This window comes from Falco naumanni, chromosome 5 (assembly GCF_017639655.2).
Source record: "Falco naumanni isolate bFalNau1 chromosome 5, bFalNau1.pat, whole genome shotgun sequence".
Taxonomy (NCBI): Eukaryota; Metazoa; Chordata; class Aves; order Falconiformes; family Falconidae; genus Falco; species Falco naumanni.
Genome location: NC_054058.1, coordinates 18,688,513 through 18,714,024, shown reverse-complemented (window position 1 = coordinate 18,714,024; position 25,512 = coordinate 18,688,513). Strand labels below are relative to the sequence as shown.

The 25,512-nt window shown below is 39.6% G+C and overlaps 1 protein-coding gene across 9 annotated transcripts in view; it reads left to right on the top strand.

The window, feature by feature from the left end:
• Positions 1-25,512, top strand: part of SOX5 (SRY-box transcription factor 5) — a 341,279-nt gene that overhangs the window by 286,995 nt on the left and 28,772 nt on the right. For 6 of the 9 annotated variants that reach the window (XM_040595770.1, XM_040595773.1, XM_040595772.1 and 3 more), the window contains 2 exons: positions 15,205-15,382; positions 20,252-20,424. In XM_040595770.1, coding sequence (XP_040451704.1) covers positions 15,205-15,382; positions 20,252-20,424 — 351 coding nt within the window. The remainder of the gene's footprint in view (positions 1-15,204; positions 15,383-20,251; positions 20,425-25,512) is intronic. The other 3 variants (XM_040595774.1, XM_040595769.1, XM_040595768.1) reach the window with 1 other exon arrangement.

The window sequence follows — 25,512 nt, the reverse complement described above, 5'->3', positions numbered from 1 at the left end:
TAGACTCCAAGCTGTTAGACTCTCTAAATCTAGGAATGTGTTTATTCCAGGAGCACAGGCTTGTGCAAAATAATGGTACTGTAGCAATGTCCCTGTTTCATGGATTAAGAGGCAGCCTGAAATGGAGCAGAGGACTCTCATTCTACCAGATCCTTCTAGGAAGGAGCCAGGTACTTCACTTCAGGAATTAAATCTTCCCTTTTGCAGCTTCAGCTTAAGTGTTTGGGTATTCTGCAGCATGTGTTATTAATCAAAAGTAAAGTGCATAGGCTGCATTGGCAAGGCTGTCTACTGGACAGCAATGTAGCCGTCTTTTACCAAATGCAGAACTTCTTTTCAACACAGAAAATAAATTTCTGAGGTAATTTAATCAGATTTTAATGTGATCAGTCTAGCACCTTCCAGAAACTGCTTGCTTTGTCTGCAGAAGGGTGGTTTGCTTCTACGTACTAGGTTTGAAATTAGCTCCTCTTGACACATTCGGGCACAATGCAGTTCAAACTAAGAATCAAATAAATATATTTTGCAGTAAGTATTCTTGTACCCACAGCTGAATCATTATCATTTAACAAGGGAGCTCTACAAATTTTTTAATCTGAAACATTGTAATCTGTAATCCCTGGCAGCTGTGGATAGCTGAAGAGAGGCAACATTTAGCAGCAGAATGGAGAATGCTGTTCAAATTCAAACAGACAGTTTCTTATAGTTTAGTATTAACTCTAGAGTTATATGAGTGCTTAGGAAATATTTCACTGAAGTTTCTCAGAACTACGCATTTGTTGTACAGAATGCAGTTTGAATTGTTTAATGCAAAACAAACTGGTACAAAAGAGGGTTTCAGAGAAATCATCTGGAAATTGTTACTTTAGAGTACTCAGATTTTTCAAAGCAGCGTGGCTACATCTTGTGATTTTATAATGGATAGTTTCCTTACAGTTCCAGCTCCTGGAGTCATGTGAATATGTGAGAATCTCATTTGAACAAAAAGCTTCAGGCTGTCATGGCTGAAACTTATAGATGGGTATAAATTTATCTCAAAGGCTTATAAAAAAGCTAACAAGATGAATCAATGAGTTACTATTTTAATCAAGTGGGATTAATTTTCAGTCTCGAATCATAGAAGACTTCATGTTGGCAGTTCTGCTGAGGCATAAATATTTCTCAGCAGAATTAGACTTTTTACCATAGTATCTCCCAGTAAGTGGTTCAATAGTGTCCAGAGAGAACATTTGAGAGCATCCAAAGAACATCAGAGGCAGGCAAGCTGATACAACAAACCATTTTGGTTTTTGATATAATTGAACAGGATTTAATATATGAAACAAATTTAAAATTTTGATCTTGATCGTGTGCCTTTATCCACTAATGCTGCCAGACTATGAATTAAAATGTGTACTTTTAGTACTACTGAATGAGTTTAGTTTCTATTTGTTTCTTTCCAGTTGCTACATTTTTCTCTGCTGCTTTTAAAGGAAATATAAGCTAATGCCGTGACTGGAATCTCGGGGGGGGGGGGGGTGGGGGGTGGGGGGGGTGGGGGGGGGGGGGGGGGAAATAAGAAAAAAGTCTTTGATAAAATATTGCTTGGTATCTTGGCATGCGGAGTGCATGGAGGAGAAGATGTCTGTAATGGAAACTCTGGAGGGAAGGCTTTTCCGTTTCCAGTAAGGTTCCAGAAAGAATACAACTTTGGGCATTTCAAAAGTTATTAGTATTTCTTAAACTTTTTTGAGTAGATGTGCCAGCACCTGCTAGTAGATTCAAAATAAGGGGCCATTTCAAAAAGCTATGTGTGTATGGAGATGTAGCACATGGGTTCGTACAGGCTTTCAGCTGACATGCCAGGCAGTGACATGTCACGTCATGAATCAGCCACATCGTGTTACGTGATTTCAAGCTAACAGAACACAACAGGAGTTACATAGTGACAAACACAACCCAACATGACATATCCATGGGAAAATTGGCACAAAAAGCTTCTTAAAGTTGAGTTTCAGGGGTACATTTATTCATCTCCAAAATGCTCCAGAGAAAAATATGAAGCAGTGTACCGGAAAAGGGGGTAAAGTAGTGATGGGATTACTAAAGCAGCTTTAATTCAGTGTACAATTAGGAAGAAAACATATCTATATAACAATTCTGGAGAGTGTTTTTGTTTTGTTAGGTTCTTGTGAATTTCTTTCTTTCCAAAGGTAGCGCTCTCAGGGCTGCAGTCATTCCAGGTCAGTGATTACTTTTATCTTTAGCTATGCTAAGAGCTGTAGAGACTTCAGGTTACAGATGTAAGTTAATATATTTTGAATTTAGCTGTTGGTTGCCTCAGTAAATCTTGAGTCCTTGTAGTCTAAACTCTGGGGTTTTTCTGCTTTCCTTGCAGATCAGAGTGACCCCCTTTTGTGCCCATTTCCAATATTCTTAGTCTTCTATGAAGTTATCTTCTTTCCGTTTCTGGGTACTCCTATCCTAGTTTCTGATGTCCACTGAAAATAGAGTCTGCAATTAAAACTTTGTGATGAATTAATTCATCTTTGTTTGCATATTATTCATCATAAATGTGCAGATAGCCTGTGCTTTCAACATTCTCTGTAAAAGGCACAGACCTAATTTGGGGTCAGGGAAATTCAACACATACATTTGGCTGAGAAGCGCATGTCAAGTAGCATTTTGTTCATGATAGCAGAAATTAAAATGATGTCACATGACTGTTTGCCCACTACATTTCATGTCTGGATTTACAGTTCTTAATTTCACAGCCTTCAAGATATCAGTTTCTCTACACAAAATGAGTCTTCCCAGTGAATTGCAGCTTATAGGCAGAGTGATGTGGTGGTGTAGTACCCAGGAGATTCACTATTGTACCAAACAACTAAAGTTTACTGGGGCTAGTGGGTGAGGAAGGCAACAGCCACATCATTTTGGCTAGCCTAAGTGAGAAAATAGCGTAGGTATTCAGAGGCCTGCAGAGCAGAACAAACTGAATAGATACTTTCGCTTCTGTCTTCGTTTTAAAATGAGCAAGATGCTGCAGCAGTGCCAGAAGTAGTGAAGCCTAGTTTCATTTGTGACCTCTCACAATACATATTGGACTCTCACTGGAAGTGTAGAATACCTCTTACCAGGGGTAGGTAAACTGTGTGGTAAGCACTGCAGCGCTTACTTAAAGTGTGGGTAAGCACTGGAGTCTTCTCCTTAGGGGAGAGGCAAGAGCATTCTCCTGCCCTACCCCGTTGCCCCTCTACACAGGGGATGTGGGACCTTTGAGGTCTGCATCGAACCTGATGGAGGTTGGCTGGTATGCTCAAAAGGTCTATAGAGGTGAAGACTGCCAAACGTGCATACATGCACACAGACCTCATGTGCACACGCACACACATGCACACACACCGACTAATTTTGAGGCTAAAAATAATCTCACATTTCAACAACTCTCTGGGGTTTTATCGGCATGACATCTGAAATTCCAAATGGATGCAATATGTCTTGCTACTGCTTTTCCCGTGCTGTTGTTCTTCACCCCCAAATGATTACAGTTCAGTGCTGGGTGGAAGGATTCCCATGATAGTATCATTTGGGACTCACTTTGTAAATTGCTCTGGGCTCAAACAGAGCAAAATAATGCTATATAAATATATGTTATTACTGGTGAAGCAATAAAATTATCTTATGCTTACCAAGTATCCTAGTGTCTTGTCTTGACTGTAATTAACTGGTGACATACACGTTGAGTCAGTCCTCTAGGATTTGTGCCCAGAATAAGTCACAAAAACATAGCAGCTCTAGTACAGGAGAAAAGGATGAAGGGAGCTTTTTTTTTTTTTTCCCTCCCTTTTTCCTCTTCTGGATAAGATATAAAACTGCCCAGAGCTGGCCCTGTTCAGAAATAGTGAATCAGCCTCTTGGAATTTTTTTTAAGTTGTCAACTTCCCTCTCATATACTTCTGTGAAGACAAAGAATGTCTTAACATCTATATTGAAGTCATCATTAAAATAAAAGGAGATCTGTAGACATCAGCTATAAATCATCAAGAAATAGCTTGTGGGTAACCTTTGACACAATTGAACCTACTTGAAATGAGCTAGGGCTGGATTCATTGCCTTTAGTGAGGCCGGTGGGTGGACTAAAGGTCTTCTCTCCCTCTCTCCATCTCTTACAGTGTTAGCTTCTGGGAGGTGAATGTGTTCTGGCTGAGTGATGGAAATGCATTTGGATGTGTTCTTAAATAGACATTTGTTTTATGTCTGAAAAGAATAGGCCAATCTTAACAGTGTGATGCTGGGGCTATTTGAAAGGTATTTTTTAAGGCAGTTGTCTTCTTTCAGCTTTATAAAAAACTATTTTAACCAATTGTTTAGGCTTGAGTAACAGCATGGAATATCTATTGTGTATGGATGCATGCATGTTCTACAGAATTAATAGTAGATAAAAATCTGCCTAATTTTACATAATAGATTTTTGGCATTCTTGTGATCTGACTTCAAATTCATGCTGAGTTTCTACAGTATAACAGAAATACTAGTTTGCAGTTGTTAATTTTAATTTCTAAGATGCTAGGTTTTAAAAGGAGCTGAAAGTGTTCAGCATCTCATGGGGACAAACTATGAGTCTTACTAATGAATCTAGCAATTAGTGGTTCATTGTGCCTGCCAGCAATTTGGCCCAGATACCGGTCCTGATGGTGATTTCATTTTTGCTGGTGTGAATCAGGAATAGGATCTGAAGTCTATTCACCAAGGGGGGCTGAATACTTCTTCAACACTGTTCTGCTTGTAATCTGCATTCAGTACTGACAGCAGCAAATAGAAAAAAAAGAAACTACAATATATTTCAATTTTAATTATGATTATTATGGTTGATTAATATGTTCATTAGGGTAATTATATAATATCAATAGTACTTATTAAACTTAAAGGGTTGTAAATGATGGTGTCCCCATGCAGTTAGATAAACATATATATGATTCTATGACTCTGTGATTCTATGATGTATGCCCAGTTTTCATAGAAGAAACCCTTTTCACAGATGAAAGGATGTATTTTCTCCAGCTTTGTGAGTATTGAGATGAAGGAGGTGGCCCTTTACTTTCTGTAGCCATTTGCACTTGTGCAGAACACTAAAATTTATATTTGGCTATATTTTATCATAACTTCGTCAAGATGTCAGTGACCATGTGCAGAAGATTAGATAATGAGTGACTCATTCAACTTCATGGGGAAAGTTTGTTGGAAAGTCAGGAATTAAACCTGAGTCTCTTTGACATGACCCAAGAAGTCTACAATAAAAAAAGGCATGACTGTGGCGTAGGAAAAGGAACAACCCTTCTCAACAGGCATACACTCAAGTAGTTAACCCCATGTATGCGATTATGGATAGGGTATAAATATTAAAGAAATTCTTCTTCTGTGAGTGTGGTACTCAATGATGGAGCATGTGTTTGCTTTGAACATTCCCTACAGTATGTTAAACTCCCTTCAGTTTCTGGAACTGCTGATTAGATTTCATCTTACTGCTAAAAGGAGATGAAATGATAGAGTATCCAGCAAGACAGAGTTGTAAAATCATTTTGATTTTAGTGTTCTGGGATGTTGTTAATAACACGCAAACATTAAAGATGGATGAGTTTTGTGTTGATAGTTTCCCTCTGAAAAGCTATTAGTTGGAAAAACAAATTGTCAAGCAGGTCATATCTACAGTTACAAAACATATTTTGACATTTTCCTTACAATTGTATCTGGAAATAAAACCAGTGCATGTTATCTTTGTACTACTTATTTGCAGTGCTGCATACATTGCTGCCTTTTTTAGTGAAAACTCTACGTAGAATACATAGAGATATCCAAAGTCAGAGAAAGCACAGGTGGTTTTTGAAGAGGAATTTCATAGCCCAATGCCAGTTGTCCAAGCTGTTTGAAATCTCTTTTCTTTCAAGCTCTTTTGACTTGTTTCTTCTCAAGTTTTCAACAGCTGGGGTTTTTTTGGTTTTGTTTTGTCTTTTTTCCCCCTGAATCTTAGAATCCGTGCAGCATCTTTGCTTCTCCTGCCTGACCACAGCAGGAGGAGGGGTCTGTTGCTAATTTGTTTTGATACGGTACACTTTGGTCTGTATTCTTTTTGAAATTAATTCCTTTTGCAGGTGTGGGGTTAGAGGTGGTGGTGTGCTCCCAGCGAAGGTGTCATCCACCACAGAGAGGAGGTGGGAGGCTTTGATCAGTGTGGCTTCTGTTTTCTTGTTGTTCATTTAAAATGTACCAGTTTGTAATGCTGTTTGGCTTTGCAGGTCCTTGTTTTATTTCCTTCCAAGTCCTTCCCTGTCCTTTCAGGTTTTGTTGTTTTCATTGCTGTGCATTCTGCTTAACATTTACTGAGGTTTATTCATTGGAAGGTGGTGACTCCCAAGTTTGATTTAGGCAGTGAGCAAAATCTAGTCTAATGTCTATGGCCATTTTTTAAACAGCCTTGTTATGAGTGGGAGAATACATTATTAAGGACACAACACCACATGTTTAGACTTCTGGGTTTTATAGGGACAGAGTTATGTTGCAAAGATATTTAAAAAAAAAAAAAAATCTAACCAAAACCCAAGCTACGAGGCATCATGCTTCAGGGCATGGGCCGCTCCAGTTGCTACCCAGCACAAGTTCAGGAATATATGCCACAGATCAAGCTGTCTGACAAGTATTTTTTTCTTGCAACTTCTTTTGAAGCAGCTGGACATTTTAGAAGGTTTAGTTCAGTATCAAAAAAATACCCAAAAACATTGGTCTGAGTAAGGGTGGCAATTGATCTGCTCTTCCTTATGAGTCAGCTGTTTACTCACTATGTGAGGTTAGGCAAATCGTTTAGCCACTTTGTGCCTTATTCATCCCATTTATAAAATAAGGCAAAAACTGTCAGAGTAATTATGAGCTTTATTAATTCGTATTCCTTTGGTACACTGGAGAAGTGATTATTTTTTTCCCCTCACATTTCAGTGGGGGTCAGTTAGGAACAAGCATTCTTTCTGGAAAGAATCCTTTCTGCTCCTGTCCCCCACAATTTTGTGATCCTCTCTAATGATTTTTACCTCATGTAAAGTGATTTGCATGGTTAAAAGCATGAAAAATCAGTTGTTGTCTTCCCCTGAAGATTTGCAGTATCTGCGTCAATCCCTGCTGACCTGTGCCTAAGTCACTCTTCCTGCTTAGCAGCTGACTTGAGCCTTCTTAGAGAAGTGCTTCATTAATAGCATTATACCAAATAAATAGGTACATCAGTGATGTGAGAAATACAGCTGAACAATAGATATTAGAAACAAAAAGCTAACCACAGGACCCAAGTTTGTCATGCAGTATGGACTAGCAGAATCCCAAGTGGCTGGTCTCTCTGCACTGGCTCATATTTTATCTTTACTCAACATGGACCATTCTCATTTCAGGCCAAACCTCCAAACCTGGCAGGATTTTCTCAGAGTGAGCATCACTGAAGTTTTTTTGTAAATGCGGCTACAGCGTTAAATTTTCACTCACTCAGAGATGCAGAATGAGAAGGAGCTTTTTCATTATGAGGTGCAAGAAATGCTAAAAGCTCTTTGTTCCTGCAGTGCTATACTGAAAATCCACATACTGGGTCCTAAGCAGTGTGCTGAGCAGCTCTCTCTTCTGCTTGTTTCAGTCTAACAGAAGAGAAAATGCCCAAACAGCAGAATTATGGTGATAGCAGTGAGTAAGTTACTTTTGTGTGGATGAAAATGAATGTTTGACGTTTGGATCTGGTTTGGGATAAGCATCCATAAGTTGTCAGGTTTCCCTAGAGGTTGGTGTGACTGGAAACTCATGATCAAGCAAAAATAGCCTACAAATCTCATACCAGCCGTTTTCCTCAAACACATTGTGCTGTTTGTCTGTGGAGATTACCAGGAGACTTCACAAGGATGGTGGGTGTTTTAGCAGTCCAAAGCCAGCCAGAAGCTGCAAGTATGGTTTGGAGGATGCTTCTCTGAGGATTTGTGAAACTAAATGAATGAATTTTGGGTAAACAGATACCAGTCTGCTCATTTTGCTAAGCTGCATGCCCTGGTGTATTTGTTGGCCAAACAGCCTGGCTTGTGCTCCGCGAGATCCCAAAGGGCTAGGTCCCAGTGTGGCACTTGTCTTTCCTGAAGACTTGTAAGGAGTTGCTTTTAGGGGTTTGTGTGCAGAGGTATCACCAGCTGCTACACGAAATTAAGGCCTTTGTGCCAGATCATCGTTGGATGTAGACTCTGAAAACGAGTTATGTAGCTTTCTCCACAGGCACCACTTTTAGGCTGCCCTGCAGCTGAAATAGTCCACACTGCCACATCTGAGCTAGCTGGAGGACGAAAATGATCCTAGACCTGTTTGGCACTTGATTCTCTGTTTTTCAGCATCTGTATTCTGTGACTCGGAGTAGAGCGATACTACAGAGTAAGCACTGTGCATCAGATAAAAAGGTTGTGGGGAGGAGGGGAAGGCAACCAGCTCCTAGGGCCTTCCATGTTTATAGACAGGTCATTTTGCACGCTCCTCTTTGTTCTTCATATATCTGTTTTTGAATCCTGTGTACAACCTCGGGAAACAACAATGCTAAACACAAAGGGAAAAAACCACCCAGCAGCCCTCTTACGTTACTGTGACAACATGTGGACTAGACAAAGTCAAAGCTTGGGGTTTCCAGGGCAGCAAATTAGTCTTTGTAACTGCAGACTTCTTGCCTGGCAGCTAGGCTTCCTGTAAAGAGAAATTAAATGGGAAGAATTTAGTGATCTTTCTGAGAGGACAAAGTGCCCAGAGAATATTCTCGCTGAGAGCCCCTGGTGTTGTAAAAAGGGACTGGGGAAAAATGCTGTCTGCTCCTGGTGCTACAAAACAGTTTTAAGTTGGTGTGTTCCTGCAGCAGTTTTCCCCATGAACAGGAATGGAGTCTGTGCAAGAATACTCCCAGTATATAAATCAGAATTTGGGAGTAATTTGTTGTTTGAGTAGTCCTCTGAAGAAGCAGACTGAGAGCAAAAAGAATATTTGTCCCAAGTACAACGCAGCTCAGTTCTCCACTTTGACTCTTATGAATATGAGTATTTGGGCAATATCAGTAAAGTCTGGAAGTTCTAACTTTGGGTTGGGCAACGTGCAGAAAGTCTCCACCTTCTGAGAGCAACGTGTTCAGGAAAAGATTCTCTGCAAAGCAACACCAATAAAGAGCCCTGCTCTGGGTATAGGTAGAAATTCAGGCTGAGATGTTTCTGCAGCTATCACAGAAGGAAAAGTCTGTGCACTTTGCAGGATCAGAAAGAAAGAAGACAGTTCTTCCTAGTATTTGCCCTCTGCTTTGTCAGTGGGGCCTTTTCCTTTCTAACTGGTCTAGTTGTACCTTGTGCTTTTGGCATTCAAAGTCATGGGCAAGAGTAGGATAAACTGACTTCTCTGAACCTAAAGAATAATTCTGTTGTGTTGATTATCATATCATAACCAAGATGCCTGTTTTTATGTCTCCATCTCTCTTTCTGTGTAGTTAGAGAAATCTCCATCTTTGCAGGAAGGGACACATTATTCTTAATCAAAACTTGAGAATGTGGCAGGAGGAGGTACAGCTGCAGATGAGCATTATCTAATTCACCCATCCTGTCATGTGAACATCCCTGCTTAATTTAATACAATTATTTCATCAGTGAGGATAATATCAGCAGCATGACTCATTTATACAACATGTTTCACAACTGCCTTTACCTCTCGGCTTCTTATTATCACTACTGATAATTTCATCATGAGTGGCTTCAGAGGAAGGGGAGGGGATGTGAAGGAAGCTGCCAGTATCTTTGTGTGAGTGTATGGACAACTGTAGTCTTGAGGGACAATGATGCCAAAGGATTTTCTTCGAGTATACACTGTTGCACCTCGGTTTCTGCTACTTTTTGGTTAGACATTGCAGGATGAACATGAGACTGAATGGATAAGCCGCTGACTGGCTGTATTGTTCAGTGGGCAACAATAATCATTGTCTTCTGCCCCAGACACGCCAGTAAGTGCTCCATATTTTGCATTTCTCTTGAAATGAAGATCTCCACAAAACAGAACCAGAAGGGGGGAATGAGGCTTTGTTTCTGGTGAGGTGGCAGAGGTATTGTTTTAGAACCCCCGTCTCCAGCTTCTTATTATTAACTCATTTGGCTGCAATTTGTACTGTCAAGGTCATTTAAATAGGCAGCAAGATGTGGTGAATGTGTTCCCAGAGGTCATGAAAAGCCTCTTTAGTAGAGCATGCTAGTCTGTGCTTATGCCAGGTCATTTAAGCATGTTTGTGTTGCCAGTCAGATGATACACAGAGCAGTTCATGATTTTGTAATAAACTGTGCAACCTGGACCTTCAGTGGGTGCCACAGTGGGATACACTAAATGACAGTACAATAATTCAGTAACTGTATTTTAGTAGTATACTAATGTTTAAAAGAAGTAAAAGGAAGTGAGATTATGAAATCCAAATTAATTGTCTGGGTTCTTACACACACACACACACACACACCTTTTTTCTTTGAGACTGGTTCATTCATCTGGGCTATCAGTCTTTTATTCAGCTCTTGGTGTTGAAATAGGGCCATTTTTAATAAACGGTTTAGAGAGATTCTCAAAATCAGATTTTATTCCCTTCTTTTTCCATATCCATTCTCCACAGAGATAAATTAACCTTTTATCTTAGGAGGAAGTAAATAGAGACAGCATGATTGAAAGATTAGAAAAGACACCATTTCAGCTAGCTATTTGCAACATTGGTGACTCTGACTCAGAATTCCTGGGTCTGTCTGAAACTCTGCTGCTACGTTACTGTATGACTGTGACCAAATCCTTTCCTTTTCTCTCTCTTTCATTTTTTCCTCCCATATTAATAAGCACTTTGTGTTTACCTAGCATTTTACCTTTTCAAAGGACCATACAAACCTTACAAAAGCAGTGTGATGCCCCCTCCACTTACCAGCAGTATTTCTATTTAAATGTTGCTTGTCAGACACTTATATTTGGAGATTTCCAGTGTCTGATGCTTAAATATGAAATCTCAAACTTTTACAAATCCAGATTGAGTGAAGCTACAAAATACAGCTCTTGAATATTTTGTTTACCCCCCAAATTCTGGTGTAGATGAAGGGATCTTCTTTCTTCCCTCCTATGTCTAGAAATCAGCTGAGAAAAAAATCCAGAGCAAATCAAGGGTTTAAAGTTCCTCAAGCTTCATAGTTTTGGTTAATAACAGTCTTCCAATCCTGGGAAGCAAACAACCAGCTCTCCCTGAAATAGTGACTATTCTGACACTGCTGTGATGCAGGGTGTGGGAATCTCTTTACCAGTGCTTTGCTCGTGCTGTGGGTACTTAATTTTATTAGCCCTCTATTGTGTGTTTTTGCTTATGCTTTATTCTCTACATTTTTTTTTTGTGAATGTGTGTTTTGTTTTGTTAGACAAATGCGCTACTTTAAAGGAAACATTTCATAACCTTTAATCATGATCATATTTTACTTTCATCACATCTGTGTTTATATTATTACAAGCCTTTTGGGTCTTAACATCCTCTGGTCTAAGCATTAATCGTTTTGGGTGATACATAAATAAATGTTTGACTTTGTTTAACTCTCTAAAAAATATTGGCTTGACAAAAAAAAAACACCTTATCAATGACATCTTAGAATAACTGCATGTCAAAAAAAGGCAGGGACCAATCAATACAGAGCTTTTTCTTAAAAATGAAGTGCAGGGTGTAGTTCTAGATTCTGTGATCCCACTGTATAAAATCAAATCTTCTGGCTGTTGAAAGATACCATCTACCTGGAGTGAACATGCTGCATCTTTTTTTTTTTTTTCTTTTTATTACTTTTATTTGCCCTAGCTGTCATGCTGCACTTATACACAGCCTTGATATAACTGAGAGTGAAGCCTGCTAAATCTGTAATGTGGCAGAATGTTAGCCGGGAGATTTTATAGTTAAAGGTAGGCCAACACCTAATTCTTCTCATGGTTACACAGGTGCAAATCAATAATGAAGACAGTACAGTTCTTGATTTAAACTGGAAGACTAGAGAATTTTGAATTTATGTCTGCAGATAAGAAAAAGAGTAAAATGGCACACTGAGTATAAGAGTTAAGATCCTAACAGTCATCTTCACACTTAACACAATTGTATATTATTACCTGTCTCCCAGATATTTTTTAGACACCCATGGAATAAATCAGTGTAGTTCCACTGCGGTAAAGGAAATGACTTAAATTATTATCAACTCATGATCCAGTGTAGGATTTCTAAACTCTCTGACTGAATTTTTAATGCATTTGACTTCCAGCGAGGAATTGAGAATGCTCTTTGAAATAACAGAAGTAAAAATGTTATGAAGACTGAACAGTGAAGTAATATAATTTTGTAAATACATATAATAGCTGAAAATTGTTTACTTATCCTCCTTTATGAGAAGCAAGCTTCTGTGACCTCCGATTAATTTACCATTAGCCTGAACACACAATGAAAGTGAATGAAGGGGCAATTTGGAATGACATTTATCAGCTCTGGAACTGTCGACTTCTATTATTTCCACAAGGCCTTATACTGCTTGGCTCCAGAGAAAGCTGTGCTGACTTGAATGAAGAAGAGCATTCTTACTACCAAGAATAGTTACGGTGCAGACAGCTTCATTGCTTGATGGAAAAAAAAAACACCTCCCCCATTTCTAACTTGCGTTAAATGAGACCAAACCCACTGTTTTGTAGTGGACTTGCACAAGACCTTGCCTTCATACCAGGCTAAAAAATGGGAACAGAAGAACTGAGGAAAGGGAGAAGGAGCAAAAGAAAGGAAGGAAACTAACTTCATAGGGACAGGATAGCTGAGGCATTGAGTCAAAAGGACAAGATTGGAAAAAACCTTTCAGCATGAAGAGACAGGCTGGAATCCAGGCTGACTTTGCAGCGAGTGAGAGCCATTCCCATCAGGGACTGTTGCTGCTCTGCCTGAAGTGCTGCTCTCGGTTAGATTTGCAGTGGCCAGAAAGCGCGGTGCAGCTTTTACTACCATATCTGAAACTAATCAGTCCCTTTTGTTGAGACTTACAACAGAGGTCAAGAATTGAATATACGAGGAATGTGTTCAGTCCCTCTTGGATGGAACCAAAACAAGTCTGTGGGCAGGTTTGCTTTGCTTCTGATACTGTCTTCCAAACAGATGACTTTGCTCTTCAGGGATCCTTGTCTGGCACAGGGTCGCTGTGTTTGATTGGTTTGTTGGCTAGTTTGTACTTACACTTTTATGCAACTATCTCAGTACTGATTTCACAACCTCATAGTTGAACTGTTGTGGGACTTCATCTTTTTTTTTAATTGAAATTTGTGGAACAGCAGAGCAAGTCCCCTTCCGTTTGGCTAGTAGGTTAATCCATTTTATTCTAACACAGATGGATTTGTATTTCTGTAAGGTGTCAATACCTTCTTTAAAAGTCAAATGCTGGTTGAACTGGGTGACATTTTTAACCCCAAGGCTTGAAACTCCTAGAAGATCAACAGAACTCTGCCTTCTAGGTGCCTAAGTCACTTCTGAGAATACAGAATACAGGCTCCTAAGGTGATTTTATGCAATGATTTCGCCCCCCTCCCCCCTTTATTTTATGCACAAGTTGCACCTAGGACAGCTTAAATACCACTTTAAAGATGACAACTTTGTCCACAATGTTCCTGGTATGTTTGTCCGCTAAGCTTTAATTTAACTGTGACTTAATAGAAAAGCGTAGAAATAATCAGATATAACAAAAGTGCTTTTCTCAGAGCTTGTTTCTTTAAGGTAATGGGAAAGTTACATGACAGTGCTTTGCAGAATTGTCCTGTGTTTGGAGACGTACCCTCTACATCATACTTCCACAAGGGACAGCAACTATAAAATCCCTTCTTTACGGCAGCACACCACCCTCTGTGGAAAAGAATCAGGTGTTATATGATAGTAGTTACAGACACCTTAGTGGTAACAGTAAAACACTCAAACATTATGAGTCTAATTCCAGTCAGCTTTGCATTGCTGTAAGTCAGGAATAATTCTATAAAACTGAATGTAGTTACAACTTAGGGATATCGGAATCGGCGGCTTCAGTGCCTACAGCCGAAACCCAGTTGTGTGATGTAACACTTCCTGCAGGTAAAGGATGGCTTTCCTAAGCCACAGTGTCAGAGGAGAGCTAAGCTAATATGTGGTGGTTGGATCTAATACCATATCCATTAATTCTGGTCATTTAAAAGTCAGTTAAAACTGAAATATCCCCCTTATTGAAAAGCTTTTTCTCCCTTCTCTGTTGTCTTTTCCTTATTGTATTTTATTTTGGTCAAAGAGAAATGCATGACTTAGAATTTTAATGTGTTTTATAGCACTTTCTGTTACTCTGTGTAATCAAGCCAGGTTCAGGGATAATTCCAGTTACCCTGCAAAAAATGTCACCCAATTTTTCTGTTTTTGCATAATAGTAATTACTGAAATCTTAAAGTCTGGATCTGCAAAAGATGAAAAAATCTAGGGGCTTGTGCAGAATTATCCAGGCTATTGTTTCAAATTCTGTGGAAAGAAAGGACAAGTTCTTACTGCTCTCCTTTTGTGGTGGAAAAGATGTATTTATTTCCTGTAATTTTGTGCTTGGAATTCTAAGCCTGGGAAGTTCAGAGGAAATTATAAATCAAAAACAAAAACAAAAAAAACCCCAACAAAACAAAACAAAAAAAAAAACAACACCCAAACCCACAAAACAAAAGGTCAACAAAATAACCCAACTGAAAACCCATTCACTCAAACACATTTGCCCAGTTTGGGTGGTTGAATTTTAAGTGAAAATGCTCTTCAGTTCTTATTTAAATCATCTATATCAAGTTTAAAATAAAATAACAAAAATTGTAACTGTAAAATTCCTCTTGATTTTACTAAAAGAAGCTGGTATCTTGATATGAATAATTTCATCAGAGACAATTACTACATTGTGCAAATGGAAGATGTTCTCTGATCATGCTGTGCTAATTTTCCAGTTTATCAGTCATTTCACTTCCAAACTGGAATGGCAAGACAGTATCACATTTGATTTTAATATACATCTTACAACCTTTCAGGTTTAGGAGTTCATATGAGCTGAAAACAACTGGTTTTGCTTGGACAGTGTTGTGCCAACAGAAGTTTTTTAATAACATTCTTTTCTCTTCTGCTCGTCATAGGATGAAGTGGCCCAGCCTCTGAACCTTTCAGCCAAACCCAAGACATCTGATGGCAAGTCTCCCACATCACCCACCTCTCCTCATATGCCAACTCTGAGAATAAATAGCGGGGCCAGTTCATTGAAGTCCTCCGTGCCAGCAACATTAGCTAGTCCTTCGGCCAGAGCTAACACAATAGGTAAGCTCAATTTTGTTTGTCCTTCCTCACAGTGATTAGTAGTTATTAAGGGAAAGTGGACATTTATTAGCCAGTGCCAGACAGCGGTCCATGAGCTGTCACAGGTTGGCCATAGTGCAACATTTATTGATGGCAATGAAGAAACTCCCACAGATTTGCCATTTTAGGCCAAGCATTGTAACTTTTGCAGACTCAGAAAGCAAAAACCTGTGTTATTCCAGACACTGCTTTATCAATAAAAGTTAAATAATGCTGTTTGTTTAATGGTATACATTAAAGACAGCGACCTGTCTAATGGCAGCCATTAAAGACCCATGATATTGTACTGTCATCTAAAAGTGATAGAGAAACTTAAAAAAAACTCCCTTTAAGTTAAAAGTCTATATACGCAAATACATCTTCGCGAAATTACAGAGTTACTCCTTAGTCCCCTAAAAAGCTGCATGGAATGTTATTTTACCTGAGTCTAATGAGCAAAACAATCCCCAGGTTCATTCAACAAGCCGAGTTTGATGTTGTATGTTGCGAAAAGTTTTGACTGGCTGTTTTTAACATTGTTCCAGAAAATAGTGTTAATTCTTCCTCCTGCCAAAATTACCTCTTTGCCTAAAGACCGTCAAAATGGTAACAGTTGTAGTGGTGATTTTACAGGTCTGATGTGTATGCTCTTTGTGTGCATACATAAAATGTGTACACCCCCATTCTTCATCCTTGTAACTGAAACATTTTATTCCATGAAGTGATTGGATATAACTTGAATTAAGATTTCAGCATGCAAATCAAGCTCTGTTTAGGGAGTTGAGGGAGGCAGATGGTTGTACCTTTGCTGCTGTGTGTCTTATTGCTTCTAAAAACATCCCCTGCTGGCGACTTTCAGGGACGGCACAAAAAACCAAAAGAAGCCATAGGTCAAACCTATCAGAACATGTTTCTGCTACATCTCAGTGCTATGTAGTAAGGTCTTTTTGTGTCCCTATGGGTCTCTCCCAAGCTCATTGTAGTCCACATTCTACTTACATAGACACCGGGAAGACCCATAGTTATGTCCAAAGGTCAAACCAGATCTAGCTTCCACTGTATTACTCTCCCACTGTGCGTACATGATTATTGCTAATATTGATGAGAATTATGTATGTCAGTCAGAGAATATGCATCTATGCCTTTTAGAAAAGAACATAACTTTATTTAGTATGACATGGTACAATTAGATAAATATTTTACAAATATCACATTATTAATTGTTAACCCATGTATTATTATTAACCCTATACTCTTTAACTGTGGTAGGTAACGATTAATTTCATCTTTAATTTGCCTGGCCCTACTGCTCTCCATGTACAATGCATCGAGTTTCATGTTTTTCACATTAAATTTTTTGTCATTAATAGAGTGAGCATCACATTTAGATGTGGAATTAAGCACCTGACCTGCATCTCAGTGGCAGAACATCTCTTGTTCTCTCCTCTCCAATCTTCTTTCCCTACACACCTGATAGTTTTTCATAGGTTTGAGACCCCTGCAATTTACTTCTTTTAACAAGATGCAGATTTTGAAATGCTGTACCTGTAATGAGTGATAATGTAATTGGATAAAAGCTGTGAGGATGAATGGAGCTTTAAAGGTCACTCTTGTAAGAAGAACTAATGTGTTATACCATTAATAAACCATGGAAAACTGTGGAGCAAAAGATAACATACTTAAGTTATTGTTAATGACATAGAGTTCACTGCTGTATATCTCTCAGCTACAAATATAGAAAGTGACTTTTCGAGGCTGCTGAGCAGTATCACTCTGTGTACTGTATATATAAGATAAGCAGTGTTTAACTGGTGCAGGAGCTGTATGGACATAGTCTACTTCTAACAAAGGTTTATCCTTTAATGGAGGACTAGAAGAACAAAATGCTTGTGAACACTACAGAGTCTTTTCCAGCTAACTGCTGGGTCAGATCCAACCAAAGCTACAGCGACTAAAACTCACGATCATGTTGAAACCATTTTGTGATTTTAAACAAATTAGCATAAAATTTCAAGTCAGACTCCAGTAGGAGCTATGCCGCAAAATATTTTGAGAGCATTTTTAGCAATACTAAGGTCCCTAAAAATGGTAGAGAAGCTGGATCACTTTATCTTGAGAGATTAATCCCTCTACAGAAAGTCACTGGGAAACATGGAGTCATTTCCCAGGTAGTTACTTTCCAGCATTTGAATGGCTGTAGCTGTCAACGCAAGGCACAAGTTGTCTGTCCTAGGTATGCACAGTCCACCTTGCTGGGATGCATTTGAGCTGTCACTTTTCACTGCCTCTAACTCCAAATTAAAACTGTTCTCTGAAAGCAATTCTTCAAGCTACTTGGTTCCCATGGCATGGAGAAAGGCTCAGGTATTGTTCAGTTGTCTTTGGAGGACGTAAACTTGCAGCCTCTCATGATTAACAGTATAGCTGCATTCAGGCATACAGATATGTAGTCCTTTTCTAGAGCTATCCTTAGAGCGTATAAATTATGCCACAGACTGAGCAGTCACAAATGTCGTGGCTTCATGTATGACTTTAAATCCAAGCATTTCTTTTTGGGAACAGGCATATGTCCGTGTACTAAAAACAGAAACAACTTCTCTCTGCCCTTTGCCATTATCTGCAACATCTCTATGCTAGTTTGGCAATCCTTGTAACTAAGTGCATTTTATGTAATACAGTTCCTCTCTCTGTCAATAATTCACCACCTACCCTAAACAACAATAATTTACATTCAACTCGCTTCTATATTAATCATTTCCCTGCACACCAGCATCTTGGCAGCTACTGAAAAACATAAGGAGTGCTTGCTTTTATTCACTGTCATGTGCCAAACTGTCTCAAAGATAGCAGTATTCAGGAAAAGCCAAATAGTCTGGAGAAGGGCGTGAATTCCAGTTCCTAGGCAAATCCGGCTGTATTACAGATTGGAAGTATTATACCTAGCCTAATCAAGAGCAGCAACACTACTGTTTGTTTGTTTGTTTGCTTCCTTTTTAATTTATTCTGACTACATGCAAGCTTTATCAGTAACAGATGTAAAGTGGGGAAGAAACCAAGCAAGTTGATAAAATGGAGGTAAAAAAAAAAAATCAGCTGGTAGCAATGTGCTGGTACAGGTTGTATCCTTCCTTATGCTGGGAAGGCTGGAATTACTGGAATTCCATTGGCTGGGAGTTGCTGAACTGGGTCATTTGAGAAAAGCAATGTTGATGAAGTTATTTCATATAAAACTCTCTGGATTTGGGGCTATTTAGCCAAAAGCTAACTGTTAGCACAATTAACAACTGTCAAACCGCACAGAAATTTTTCTTTCTAGAGTTTTTGCGCGCCAAGGAAGACGGAAATACCAGTCCCATTCTGTCTGCAGCCTAAAAAAACAACAATAAAAACCCAAACCAAACTAGAATCCTGACAGCAGCACAGCACTGAACTAATCTGACATCAGCTTCTTCCCCTGAAATGTTTTAAGCAGCAAGACAATGTCCTACGTTTTTTGGCAATCAGTGGATCAGATAGAAGAGTCTAGCAATACAACAAGGATGTGTAATCTGACATGATTAGACAAGGCTCTTTAGGAACAGAACATTCATAATTGAGACAAAGAAAGAGTATTAATAACACTTTCCTAACACGGCAGTTAGCCATTTTATATTTCCTTTCTTTAATCTTAGTGTTTTTCAACAAATCATGGGATTTAATAGCGTGTTTTGGCAGATTAGAGGATTTATGGCCCAGATGTTTTTTGTTCTAAAAATGGATTAGGGTGTAAAGTTTGCTGGAATCCATGGAACATGTTGAGGCAAGCCGGTCATTTTGTGTGTGATTAGTGCCTGCCTTCTGTCTCACAGTCCCTCCATCTGTCACAATTCACCAATGGATCTGGTTAGATTTAGCCTCATGTCACAAACAGAAGTCCCTTTTCTGGGCAATTTCATATTACAGATTCATTTTATGCCGTTTTTATGCCCTAGTTAAAAGACAGAAAGAAGTGTGTGCGTGCGCACGCGTGTGGGGATGTGGAGAGGGGGAGGGAGATTGATAGATATTAGCCTCTCCTTTAATGTTTGAAAAATAGACTGGGGCTTGGAGTCTCCCATCAGTATTCTATCCTACAAATCACATGCAGATCATAATAAGTATAATCTACAGTACGCTAAAGGAAAAAAATGACAAAGTGTCACATTTAAAATTAAATAGTATTAGCTGTGCTGGTGATGCTTGTAACATTTTAAAAGGAAATAATTCAGTGACTACTAAGGCTAAGCCCTAGGCTGTGAATTTGCAGCAAAACAGTGGACATTTGACCTACTATTAGCAGCTTGAATAGGAGTGGGAATGTAGGTCCGTGTAGCTATGGTTTCTTATACATTTCTGAATGACAGGTGGTGGTGGGGAGCATTCAGTGGATGAGGTTTCTCTTTCCAGCCATTATGCATTTCATATCTATAGCAAAGCACCGCCACCTGTGGTTTATTTTAATGTATTCACAAGTTTTAAGAAGGGGAAGAATGAAATGGTCTATTTTTAAGAGTTTGGGGATTGCTGGCATGATCAAAGCTTCCCCAAGCTCTTATCCAGTTACATCCTGCTCCATACAAACCACAGGGCTGACCTCTGCAGCATCAGGGAAATAATGAAACTAATGGGATCAAATATCAGGATGATGATTTTGGCGCTGAGGTTTCTCATGCTTTCTATCCAGGTGGCTCTGTCATAACAATAACAGAATTACAAAGCATGGGTGGGTTTCTGGGCGTTGCCTTTTAACTCTTTCTCATTGATAATGATAAACCAATGGTGCATTTCATTGATGAAAGCTAAAGTGTTTTCTTATAACTTTCTTTTTTTAAGATATCCTTTCTTCTATCACGTCGTCAGGTTATTTAAATGACCACGATGCTGTTACCAAGGCAATCCAGGAGGCCCGACAGATGAAGGAGCAACTTCGGAGGGAACAACAGGTGCTGGATGGGAAGGTGGCCGTTGTGAATAGCCTGGGTCTCAATAACTGCAGGACAGACAAGGTGAGTTTCCAAGATTCCCTTTGCAAAGGGTCAAAGATCGTATTTGGCTCTCCCTGCAGATACATAGTCAGGTTCTTTGTCTTTTTTTTTCTTTTTTTTTCCCTCCTTTTTCGTGCTCTATTTTCTTCTTCCCTGTTTTTAAACAGAACAGTTGCTTCTTTCAAAAAATGTAAAAAGTAAACCGAGAACCACAACCAAAAGATGACATGAGAGAGAGAGAGAGACCTAGAGACCCCTGGGGGAGAGTGGGGAGGAGGCAGAGATAGTTAAAGCCCTCACGAGACCTTTGGAGGCCACTAATTCTGTGTTCCAGCCTGTCAGCGTGTATTATGAGAAGGTGAACTTGGAAATCTTTGGGTCTAAGTGGAAATCTTGCTTTATGAAAATGCTTACATGTGTTTGTGAGATGAGCTGGATTTGAAAATATTCAAGCTTCTTTAGGAATATAAGCTTTGCTGATACTCAGGCTCAGCTTCTGGGTATTTAGCCTTGTGAGGTTGTCATATGTGATATTTTGTGACCATTGCAATGTAGCTCTGTCATGTCATGTTAGATGACTTAACAAAATTGAAAAAATGAAGAATTGACAACACAAACTGTACCAAATATTTGCAGTGAAACTTAGGGGCAGCAGAATGTATGGGCCTTACCACCTCTGCTTTTGAACTGGCCTGCGAAGCTGTGCTGTAACAAAACACTGACAAAGTAAATATTCTCTAGTAAAATTTGTATGTACTGTAAATGTTGCGTATGTCAAAGTGGTTGTGATTTGCTGCTTTTCTCTGGAAATACCTGATGTCTTTCCATGTATTGCCCTGGCTTACGGAGGATAAATAGACCTGCCAGTACTTGCTGCCACATTTATAGTGAGCTGTCCTTATAATACTGCCACCTAAGATATACATCCAGACTCCTGTGTGCGTCTCAACATCATATGCTTAGCAAGACTTTTTCCTCAATTCCTCTCTTCCCCTGCAATATTTTCTAAGGTGATACAGCCTTTGTCGTGCAGTACAACAAAGATGACTGTTGTTGCATTTGGTGTAAACTGAATTTTATTGAAACTGCTTCTAGTGGCTTTTCACTGTAAGGCCTTGTGTGAATCACTGAGGTAGGCAGATAAATAGAATGAATAAAAATGATCAGCTATTCAGCAGAAACTTGAAAGTCAGTCATCCTAGGAAGCTCGTGAGTCAAACAATATTGTCCAGAATGAGCAGATTGCTAATTTGGATAGCTTTCCATTTTCCCTGTTTTTAGATGGAGTTTGATCAATAAGCTGTGAGAAGCCAGCAGTCTGGGTAATGAATGTTAAATGTACATGTGAGTCTCTCACTACTGTACTTTTTTCATCAGTCTACCCTGGGTGTAAGTGATGTAGAAATGACTCCCAATTTCATGCACTTTCCTGAGAGGAAGGGGAAGGAAAAAAGAGGTCAGTGTAATAGGTATCTGGCAGTACATACAATCTCTCTTAGAAGAATAAGAGTGCTGGTATGGGGCGAGAGAAAGAAAGAGAGGAGGGATGGAGCATGTTTACGGCATTTCACATAGAAGAATACCAGAAGGGAAAAGGGAAAAGCAGAGTGTCAGATATAAGAAGAAGTGATCACAAGCACAAAGGAATTTATATTCAAATATTTAAGCATTCTTGAAAGGATGCTCGGAGCAGAAATTTCTTTTCTCTGCTCCCCATGTAGAAATGACTTTAACACTCAGCCAGATGCTAATGCAAAGTGACTCAAGCTATTCCTCGCAAGCATAGCTAAATTGCCGTTATTTGTTAAGCGCATTGAATTCAGCTGTGGATACAGCAGTTGGTTGCATTCAGAAAGCATCTGTACCCTTTTTTTTTCCTTTTTTTTTTTTCCTTTTTTTTTTCTTTTTTTTTTTAATCCTCCAAAGCAGAGACAACTCTACCTATCTCCCCCCTCTCCTCCCTTGTGCTGGCTGGGAATTGTCAAGTGACAACCGACCAAATCCTTTTGGACAGGAAGCCTTCATCCTGAGTTCTATATACTTGCAAAGCAGGCCTTGTGGTTGGATCAGGAAGCCCATTAAAAGCACTTTGATGGTATGGAAATTCATCTTCATGAAGCACCCAGGCCCCTAAGCAGCATGCTGTTTAGCTGTGGTTACAGATCAGTCATTCACATCGGAGGGCAGTAATTGTGCTGACGGCTTGTTCGGCAATGGAAGTACATAAAATAATCCCAGGCCCTCCACCATGGCATTGCGAGTTAATCTTCTTTAATACAGATCAGCTGTTGTTCTAACACATGACTTTATGCTGGCTCTAGTGACTCTGCACAGCCTTTTGATTAAGTAACAGGAGTGGAACCATCTGCATTCACTTTATTCTGTTACTTTCCTATTGTTGGGATTCTCCTTACCCCTTCTGTTTTCACTTCTCACTCTCAACCCCAGTTGAAGTTTATTTTCCTCTCTAATTCATGCCTCCTGGTGGGCTCATGGGGGGCAGAGAGGAGTTCTTTTACAAGGTAGCAGGAAGAAAAAATTGTTTGCTCAATTGAAAGTTTTTGTAAAGCGACTGTAGAGTTTGAGGGTTTTCATACAATAAATGCCAACATTTTATCAGGATGCAATGTTTTATATTATTATTTTATTTTTATTTTTGTTTATTTTATTTTGGTTTATTTTATTTTTAAAGTGACAGGAGACAGGAAAGAAAATAACCAAGTCTGAGCTCTCCTAGACTATAATGGCATTTGAGCTGCTGAGGTGACCACTTGGCTGCTAAGCACTAGTTAAGAAGTTGCAATTTTTAACGTGTAGGGTCTCCTGAGCATTCTCTTGCATTTGATCCAACAAAGGAAAAAATGCAGGCTGTAAAGTTTATGTACTGTTGTCCTTTCCCACATATGCTCTAGGCCATCCACTGACTAACCAGGTATGAAATTCAGACCCAGACAAACCCCCCAACTTTTCTAAAGTTTGTGTCTGATCTAGAACTTTTTTCTCTTACTAAGAGCAAGATTTCAGAGGAAGGCAAGTGCTGCCATTCTGATTGAAATTTTATTTTGTTTTTCCTTGTTTTCAAGGGAAAGAAAAAGAGGTGGTTGAGATGGTGGGTAGTGAGAAATAGAGTGCTACAGTGTTGCAACCGAGGGTTTTCCTTCAGAAGCTCAGAGTCCTGCCAGGGGACTGAGAGGCAGCCCCCTGAATGAGCTTTTGGTATGTTACAGTCACTCATTACGGAGTTAAAAGAGGGTTAGCTTATTGTAGTTATGCGTCCGTGGGCATAGTTGTACTTAGAAATGTACTTTATGTCTATAGTTATGTATAGAAGAAAGACACTCTTTCCTGTAGAGTGATCTCAGTCTTTGTAGGCAACAAACACTTGCCTGGGGATATCCCAAATTTTCCTGCCTTTTCTGCAGTGGCTAGTGTGATTATGGAGACCTGGGATTCTCGGAGACCTGTTCAGGTTTTTGTGCCGTTGTTTTGGCAGCCTGCCAGTGAAGGCAGGCTCTGTGCAGTTCTGAACACGTATGTTAAGCTCGTGGTCAGGGATTTATCTGCCAGGGGTAGCTGGGCAGGCTCAGGGCTGGAAGTCACCTTTGTGAGTCTCTGCTAAAGCTCCTTGGGGCTTTTCACCACACATGTACATGACCTGTTATCTGGCTTGTGTTCCCAGATGGGTTGATCCCTGTGGACAGCCAGACCTGCCAGCTGTAAGGCAGTAGTCAGACAGGAATTTTGTGGAATTGGGGAGAAACTGTATAAAAGGAGTCATAAATGAGAAAAGATTTTTAAAAATGGTTAGGATTATTTGGGTGAGTCACTTTATGGGCATCCAACTTGGACCGTCTTGAGGGATTTGATTTTCAGAGGATTACAGTAAAAACTATGAGCATCATGCTGAACATGGATTTTACTAAAACCTATTTTAATTGCAAATGCAATAAAACATATTTTTACATTGCTTTTCTTGGAAACATTTCCATGTATAAATGAGAAGTGTGTGTATATGTTTTTCTGGTTTCTTGGAAACCCAGGAGCATAGTTTTATTTGTAATTGTCATCTACAGTTAATTATAGCTTGATATGTACTATACATATACAATGCTACATGTACCTTTAGAGTGCAGATTGTCATCTAGTGCAAACACCACAACGGGCAACATCAGCAAGTGGACTGTGGTCTGTTTGTTCAGCCCCAAAACTGCCTGTTCCTCTGCAAAGGAGATGTACACAAACACAAAGAGCCAGCATGTGTGTGCGTGCATACAAGCCTACAGCGTGCTCTTTCAGAGATACACAGCACAAACATTCACCGAGCTAGCCAGTAATTTTCCGACTGTAGTCAGACTCTCAAGCATTTGTGTATGTACCCTGATAACTGTAAAAATGAGGAAGGGGGAACACAAGCAAGCATTTGAGCATGTGTCTGTACGCCAGTACAAATACAAAGGCAGGTACTGGTTTCTGAATGCTGGTGTCTGCTGCTGAAGGTGCCAGCGGCTGGGGCAGTCGTGTGAATATACGGAGCCACACAAGCATTTTGGGTGTGCACCGACAGCCATACTCGTAGCAGGCTCTGAGATGAGTACATCCGAATAGGTGCACCTCCTATGCCGAAGTGTTTCTTAACCTGTGATACAAGTTTTCCCTGTCACTGCTTGGAGTGTGTCCTTTTAAAAGGCACTGACATGTACTTGTCTGCTGGGCTGTAACTAAAGAGCTATTTGTAACAATATTTATTCCAGCATTGTAAGCAGGAGCCTATTTATTACTCATGCTTATGGAACACCAGGTTCAGGATGTCTTTCCTCCCATTCCCACCCAACCCTCCTCCCACCACCATCCTCCCCACTCCCACCCCACCTCCCCCTCTTCCCCTTAAGAGTGCCAAACATGCAATGACAGTGACCAATGTTGACTTAATGTGGATGTTTAATAATGAAAAAAGTGTGTCAGTTCCAGCGTTAGTTACAAATGGCAGTAAGTATATCGGGTGGCAGCCCTGTAATAATTTTACATCCATCATGCCTTCCTGATGCCTCACTGGCTGCCTGATGGATGGGGATAGCAGAGTTAACTCTGTGTGATCTGCTGAGCTGAAAT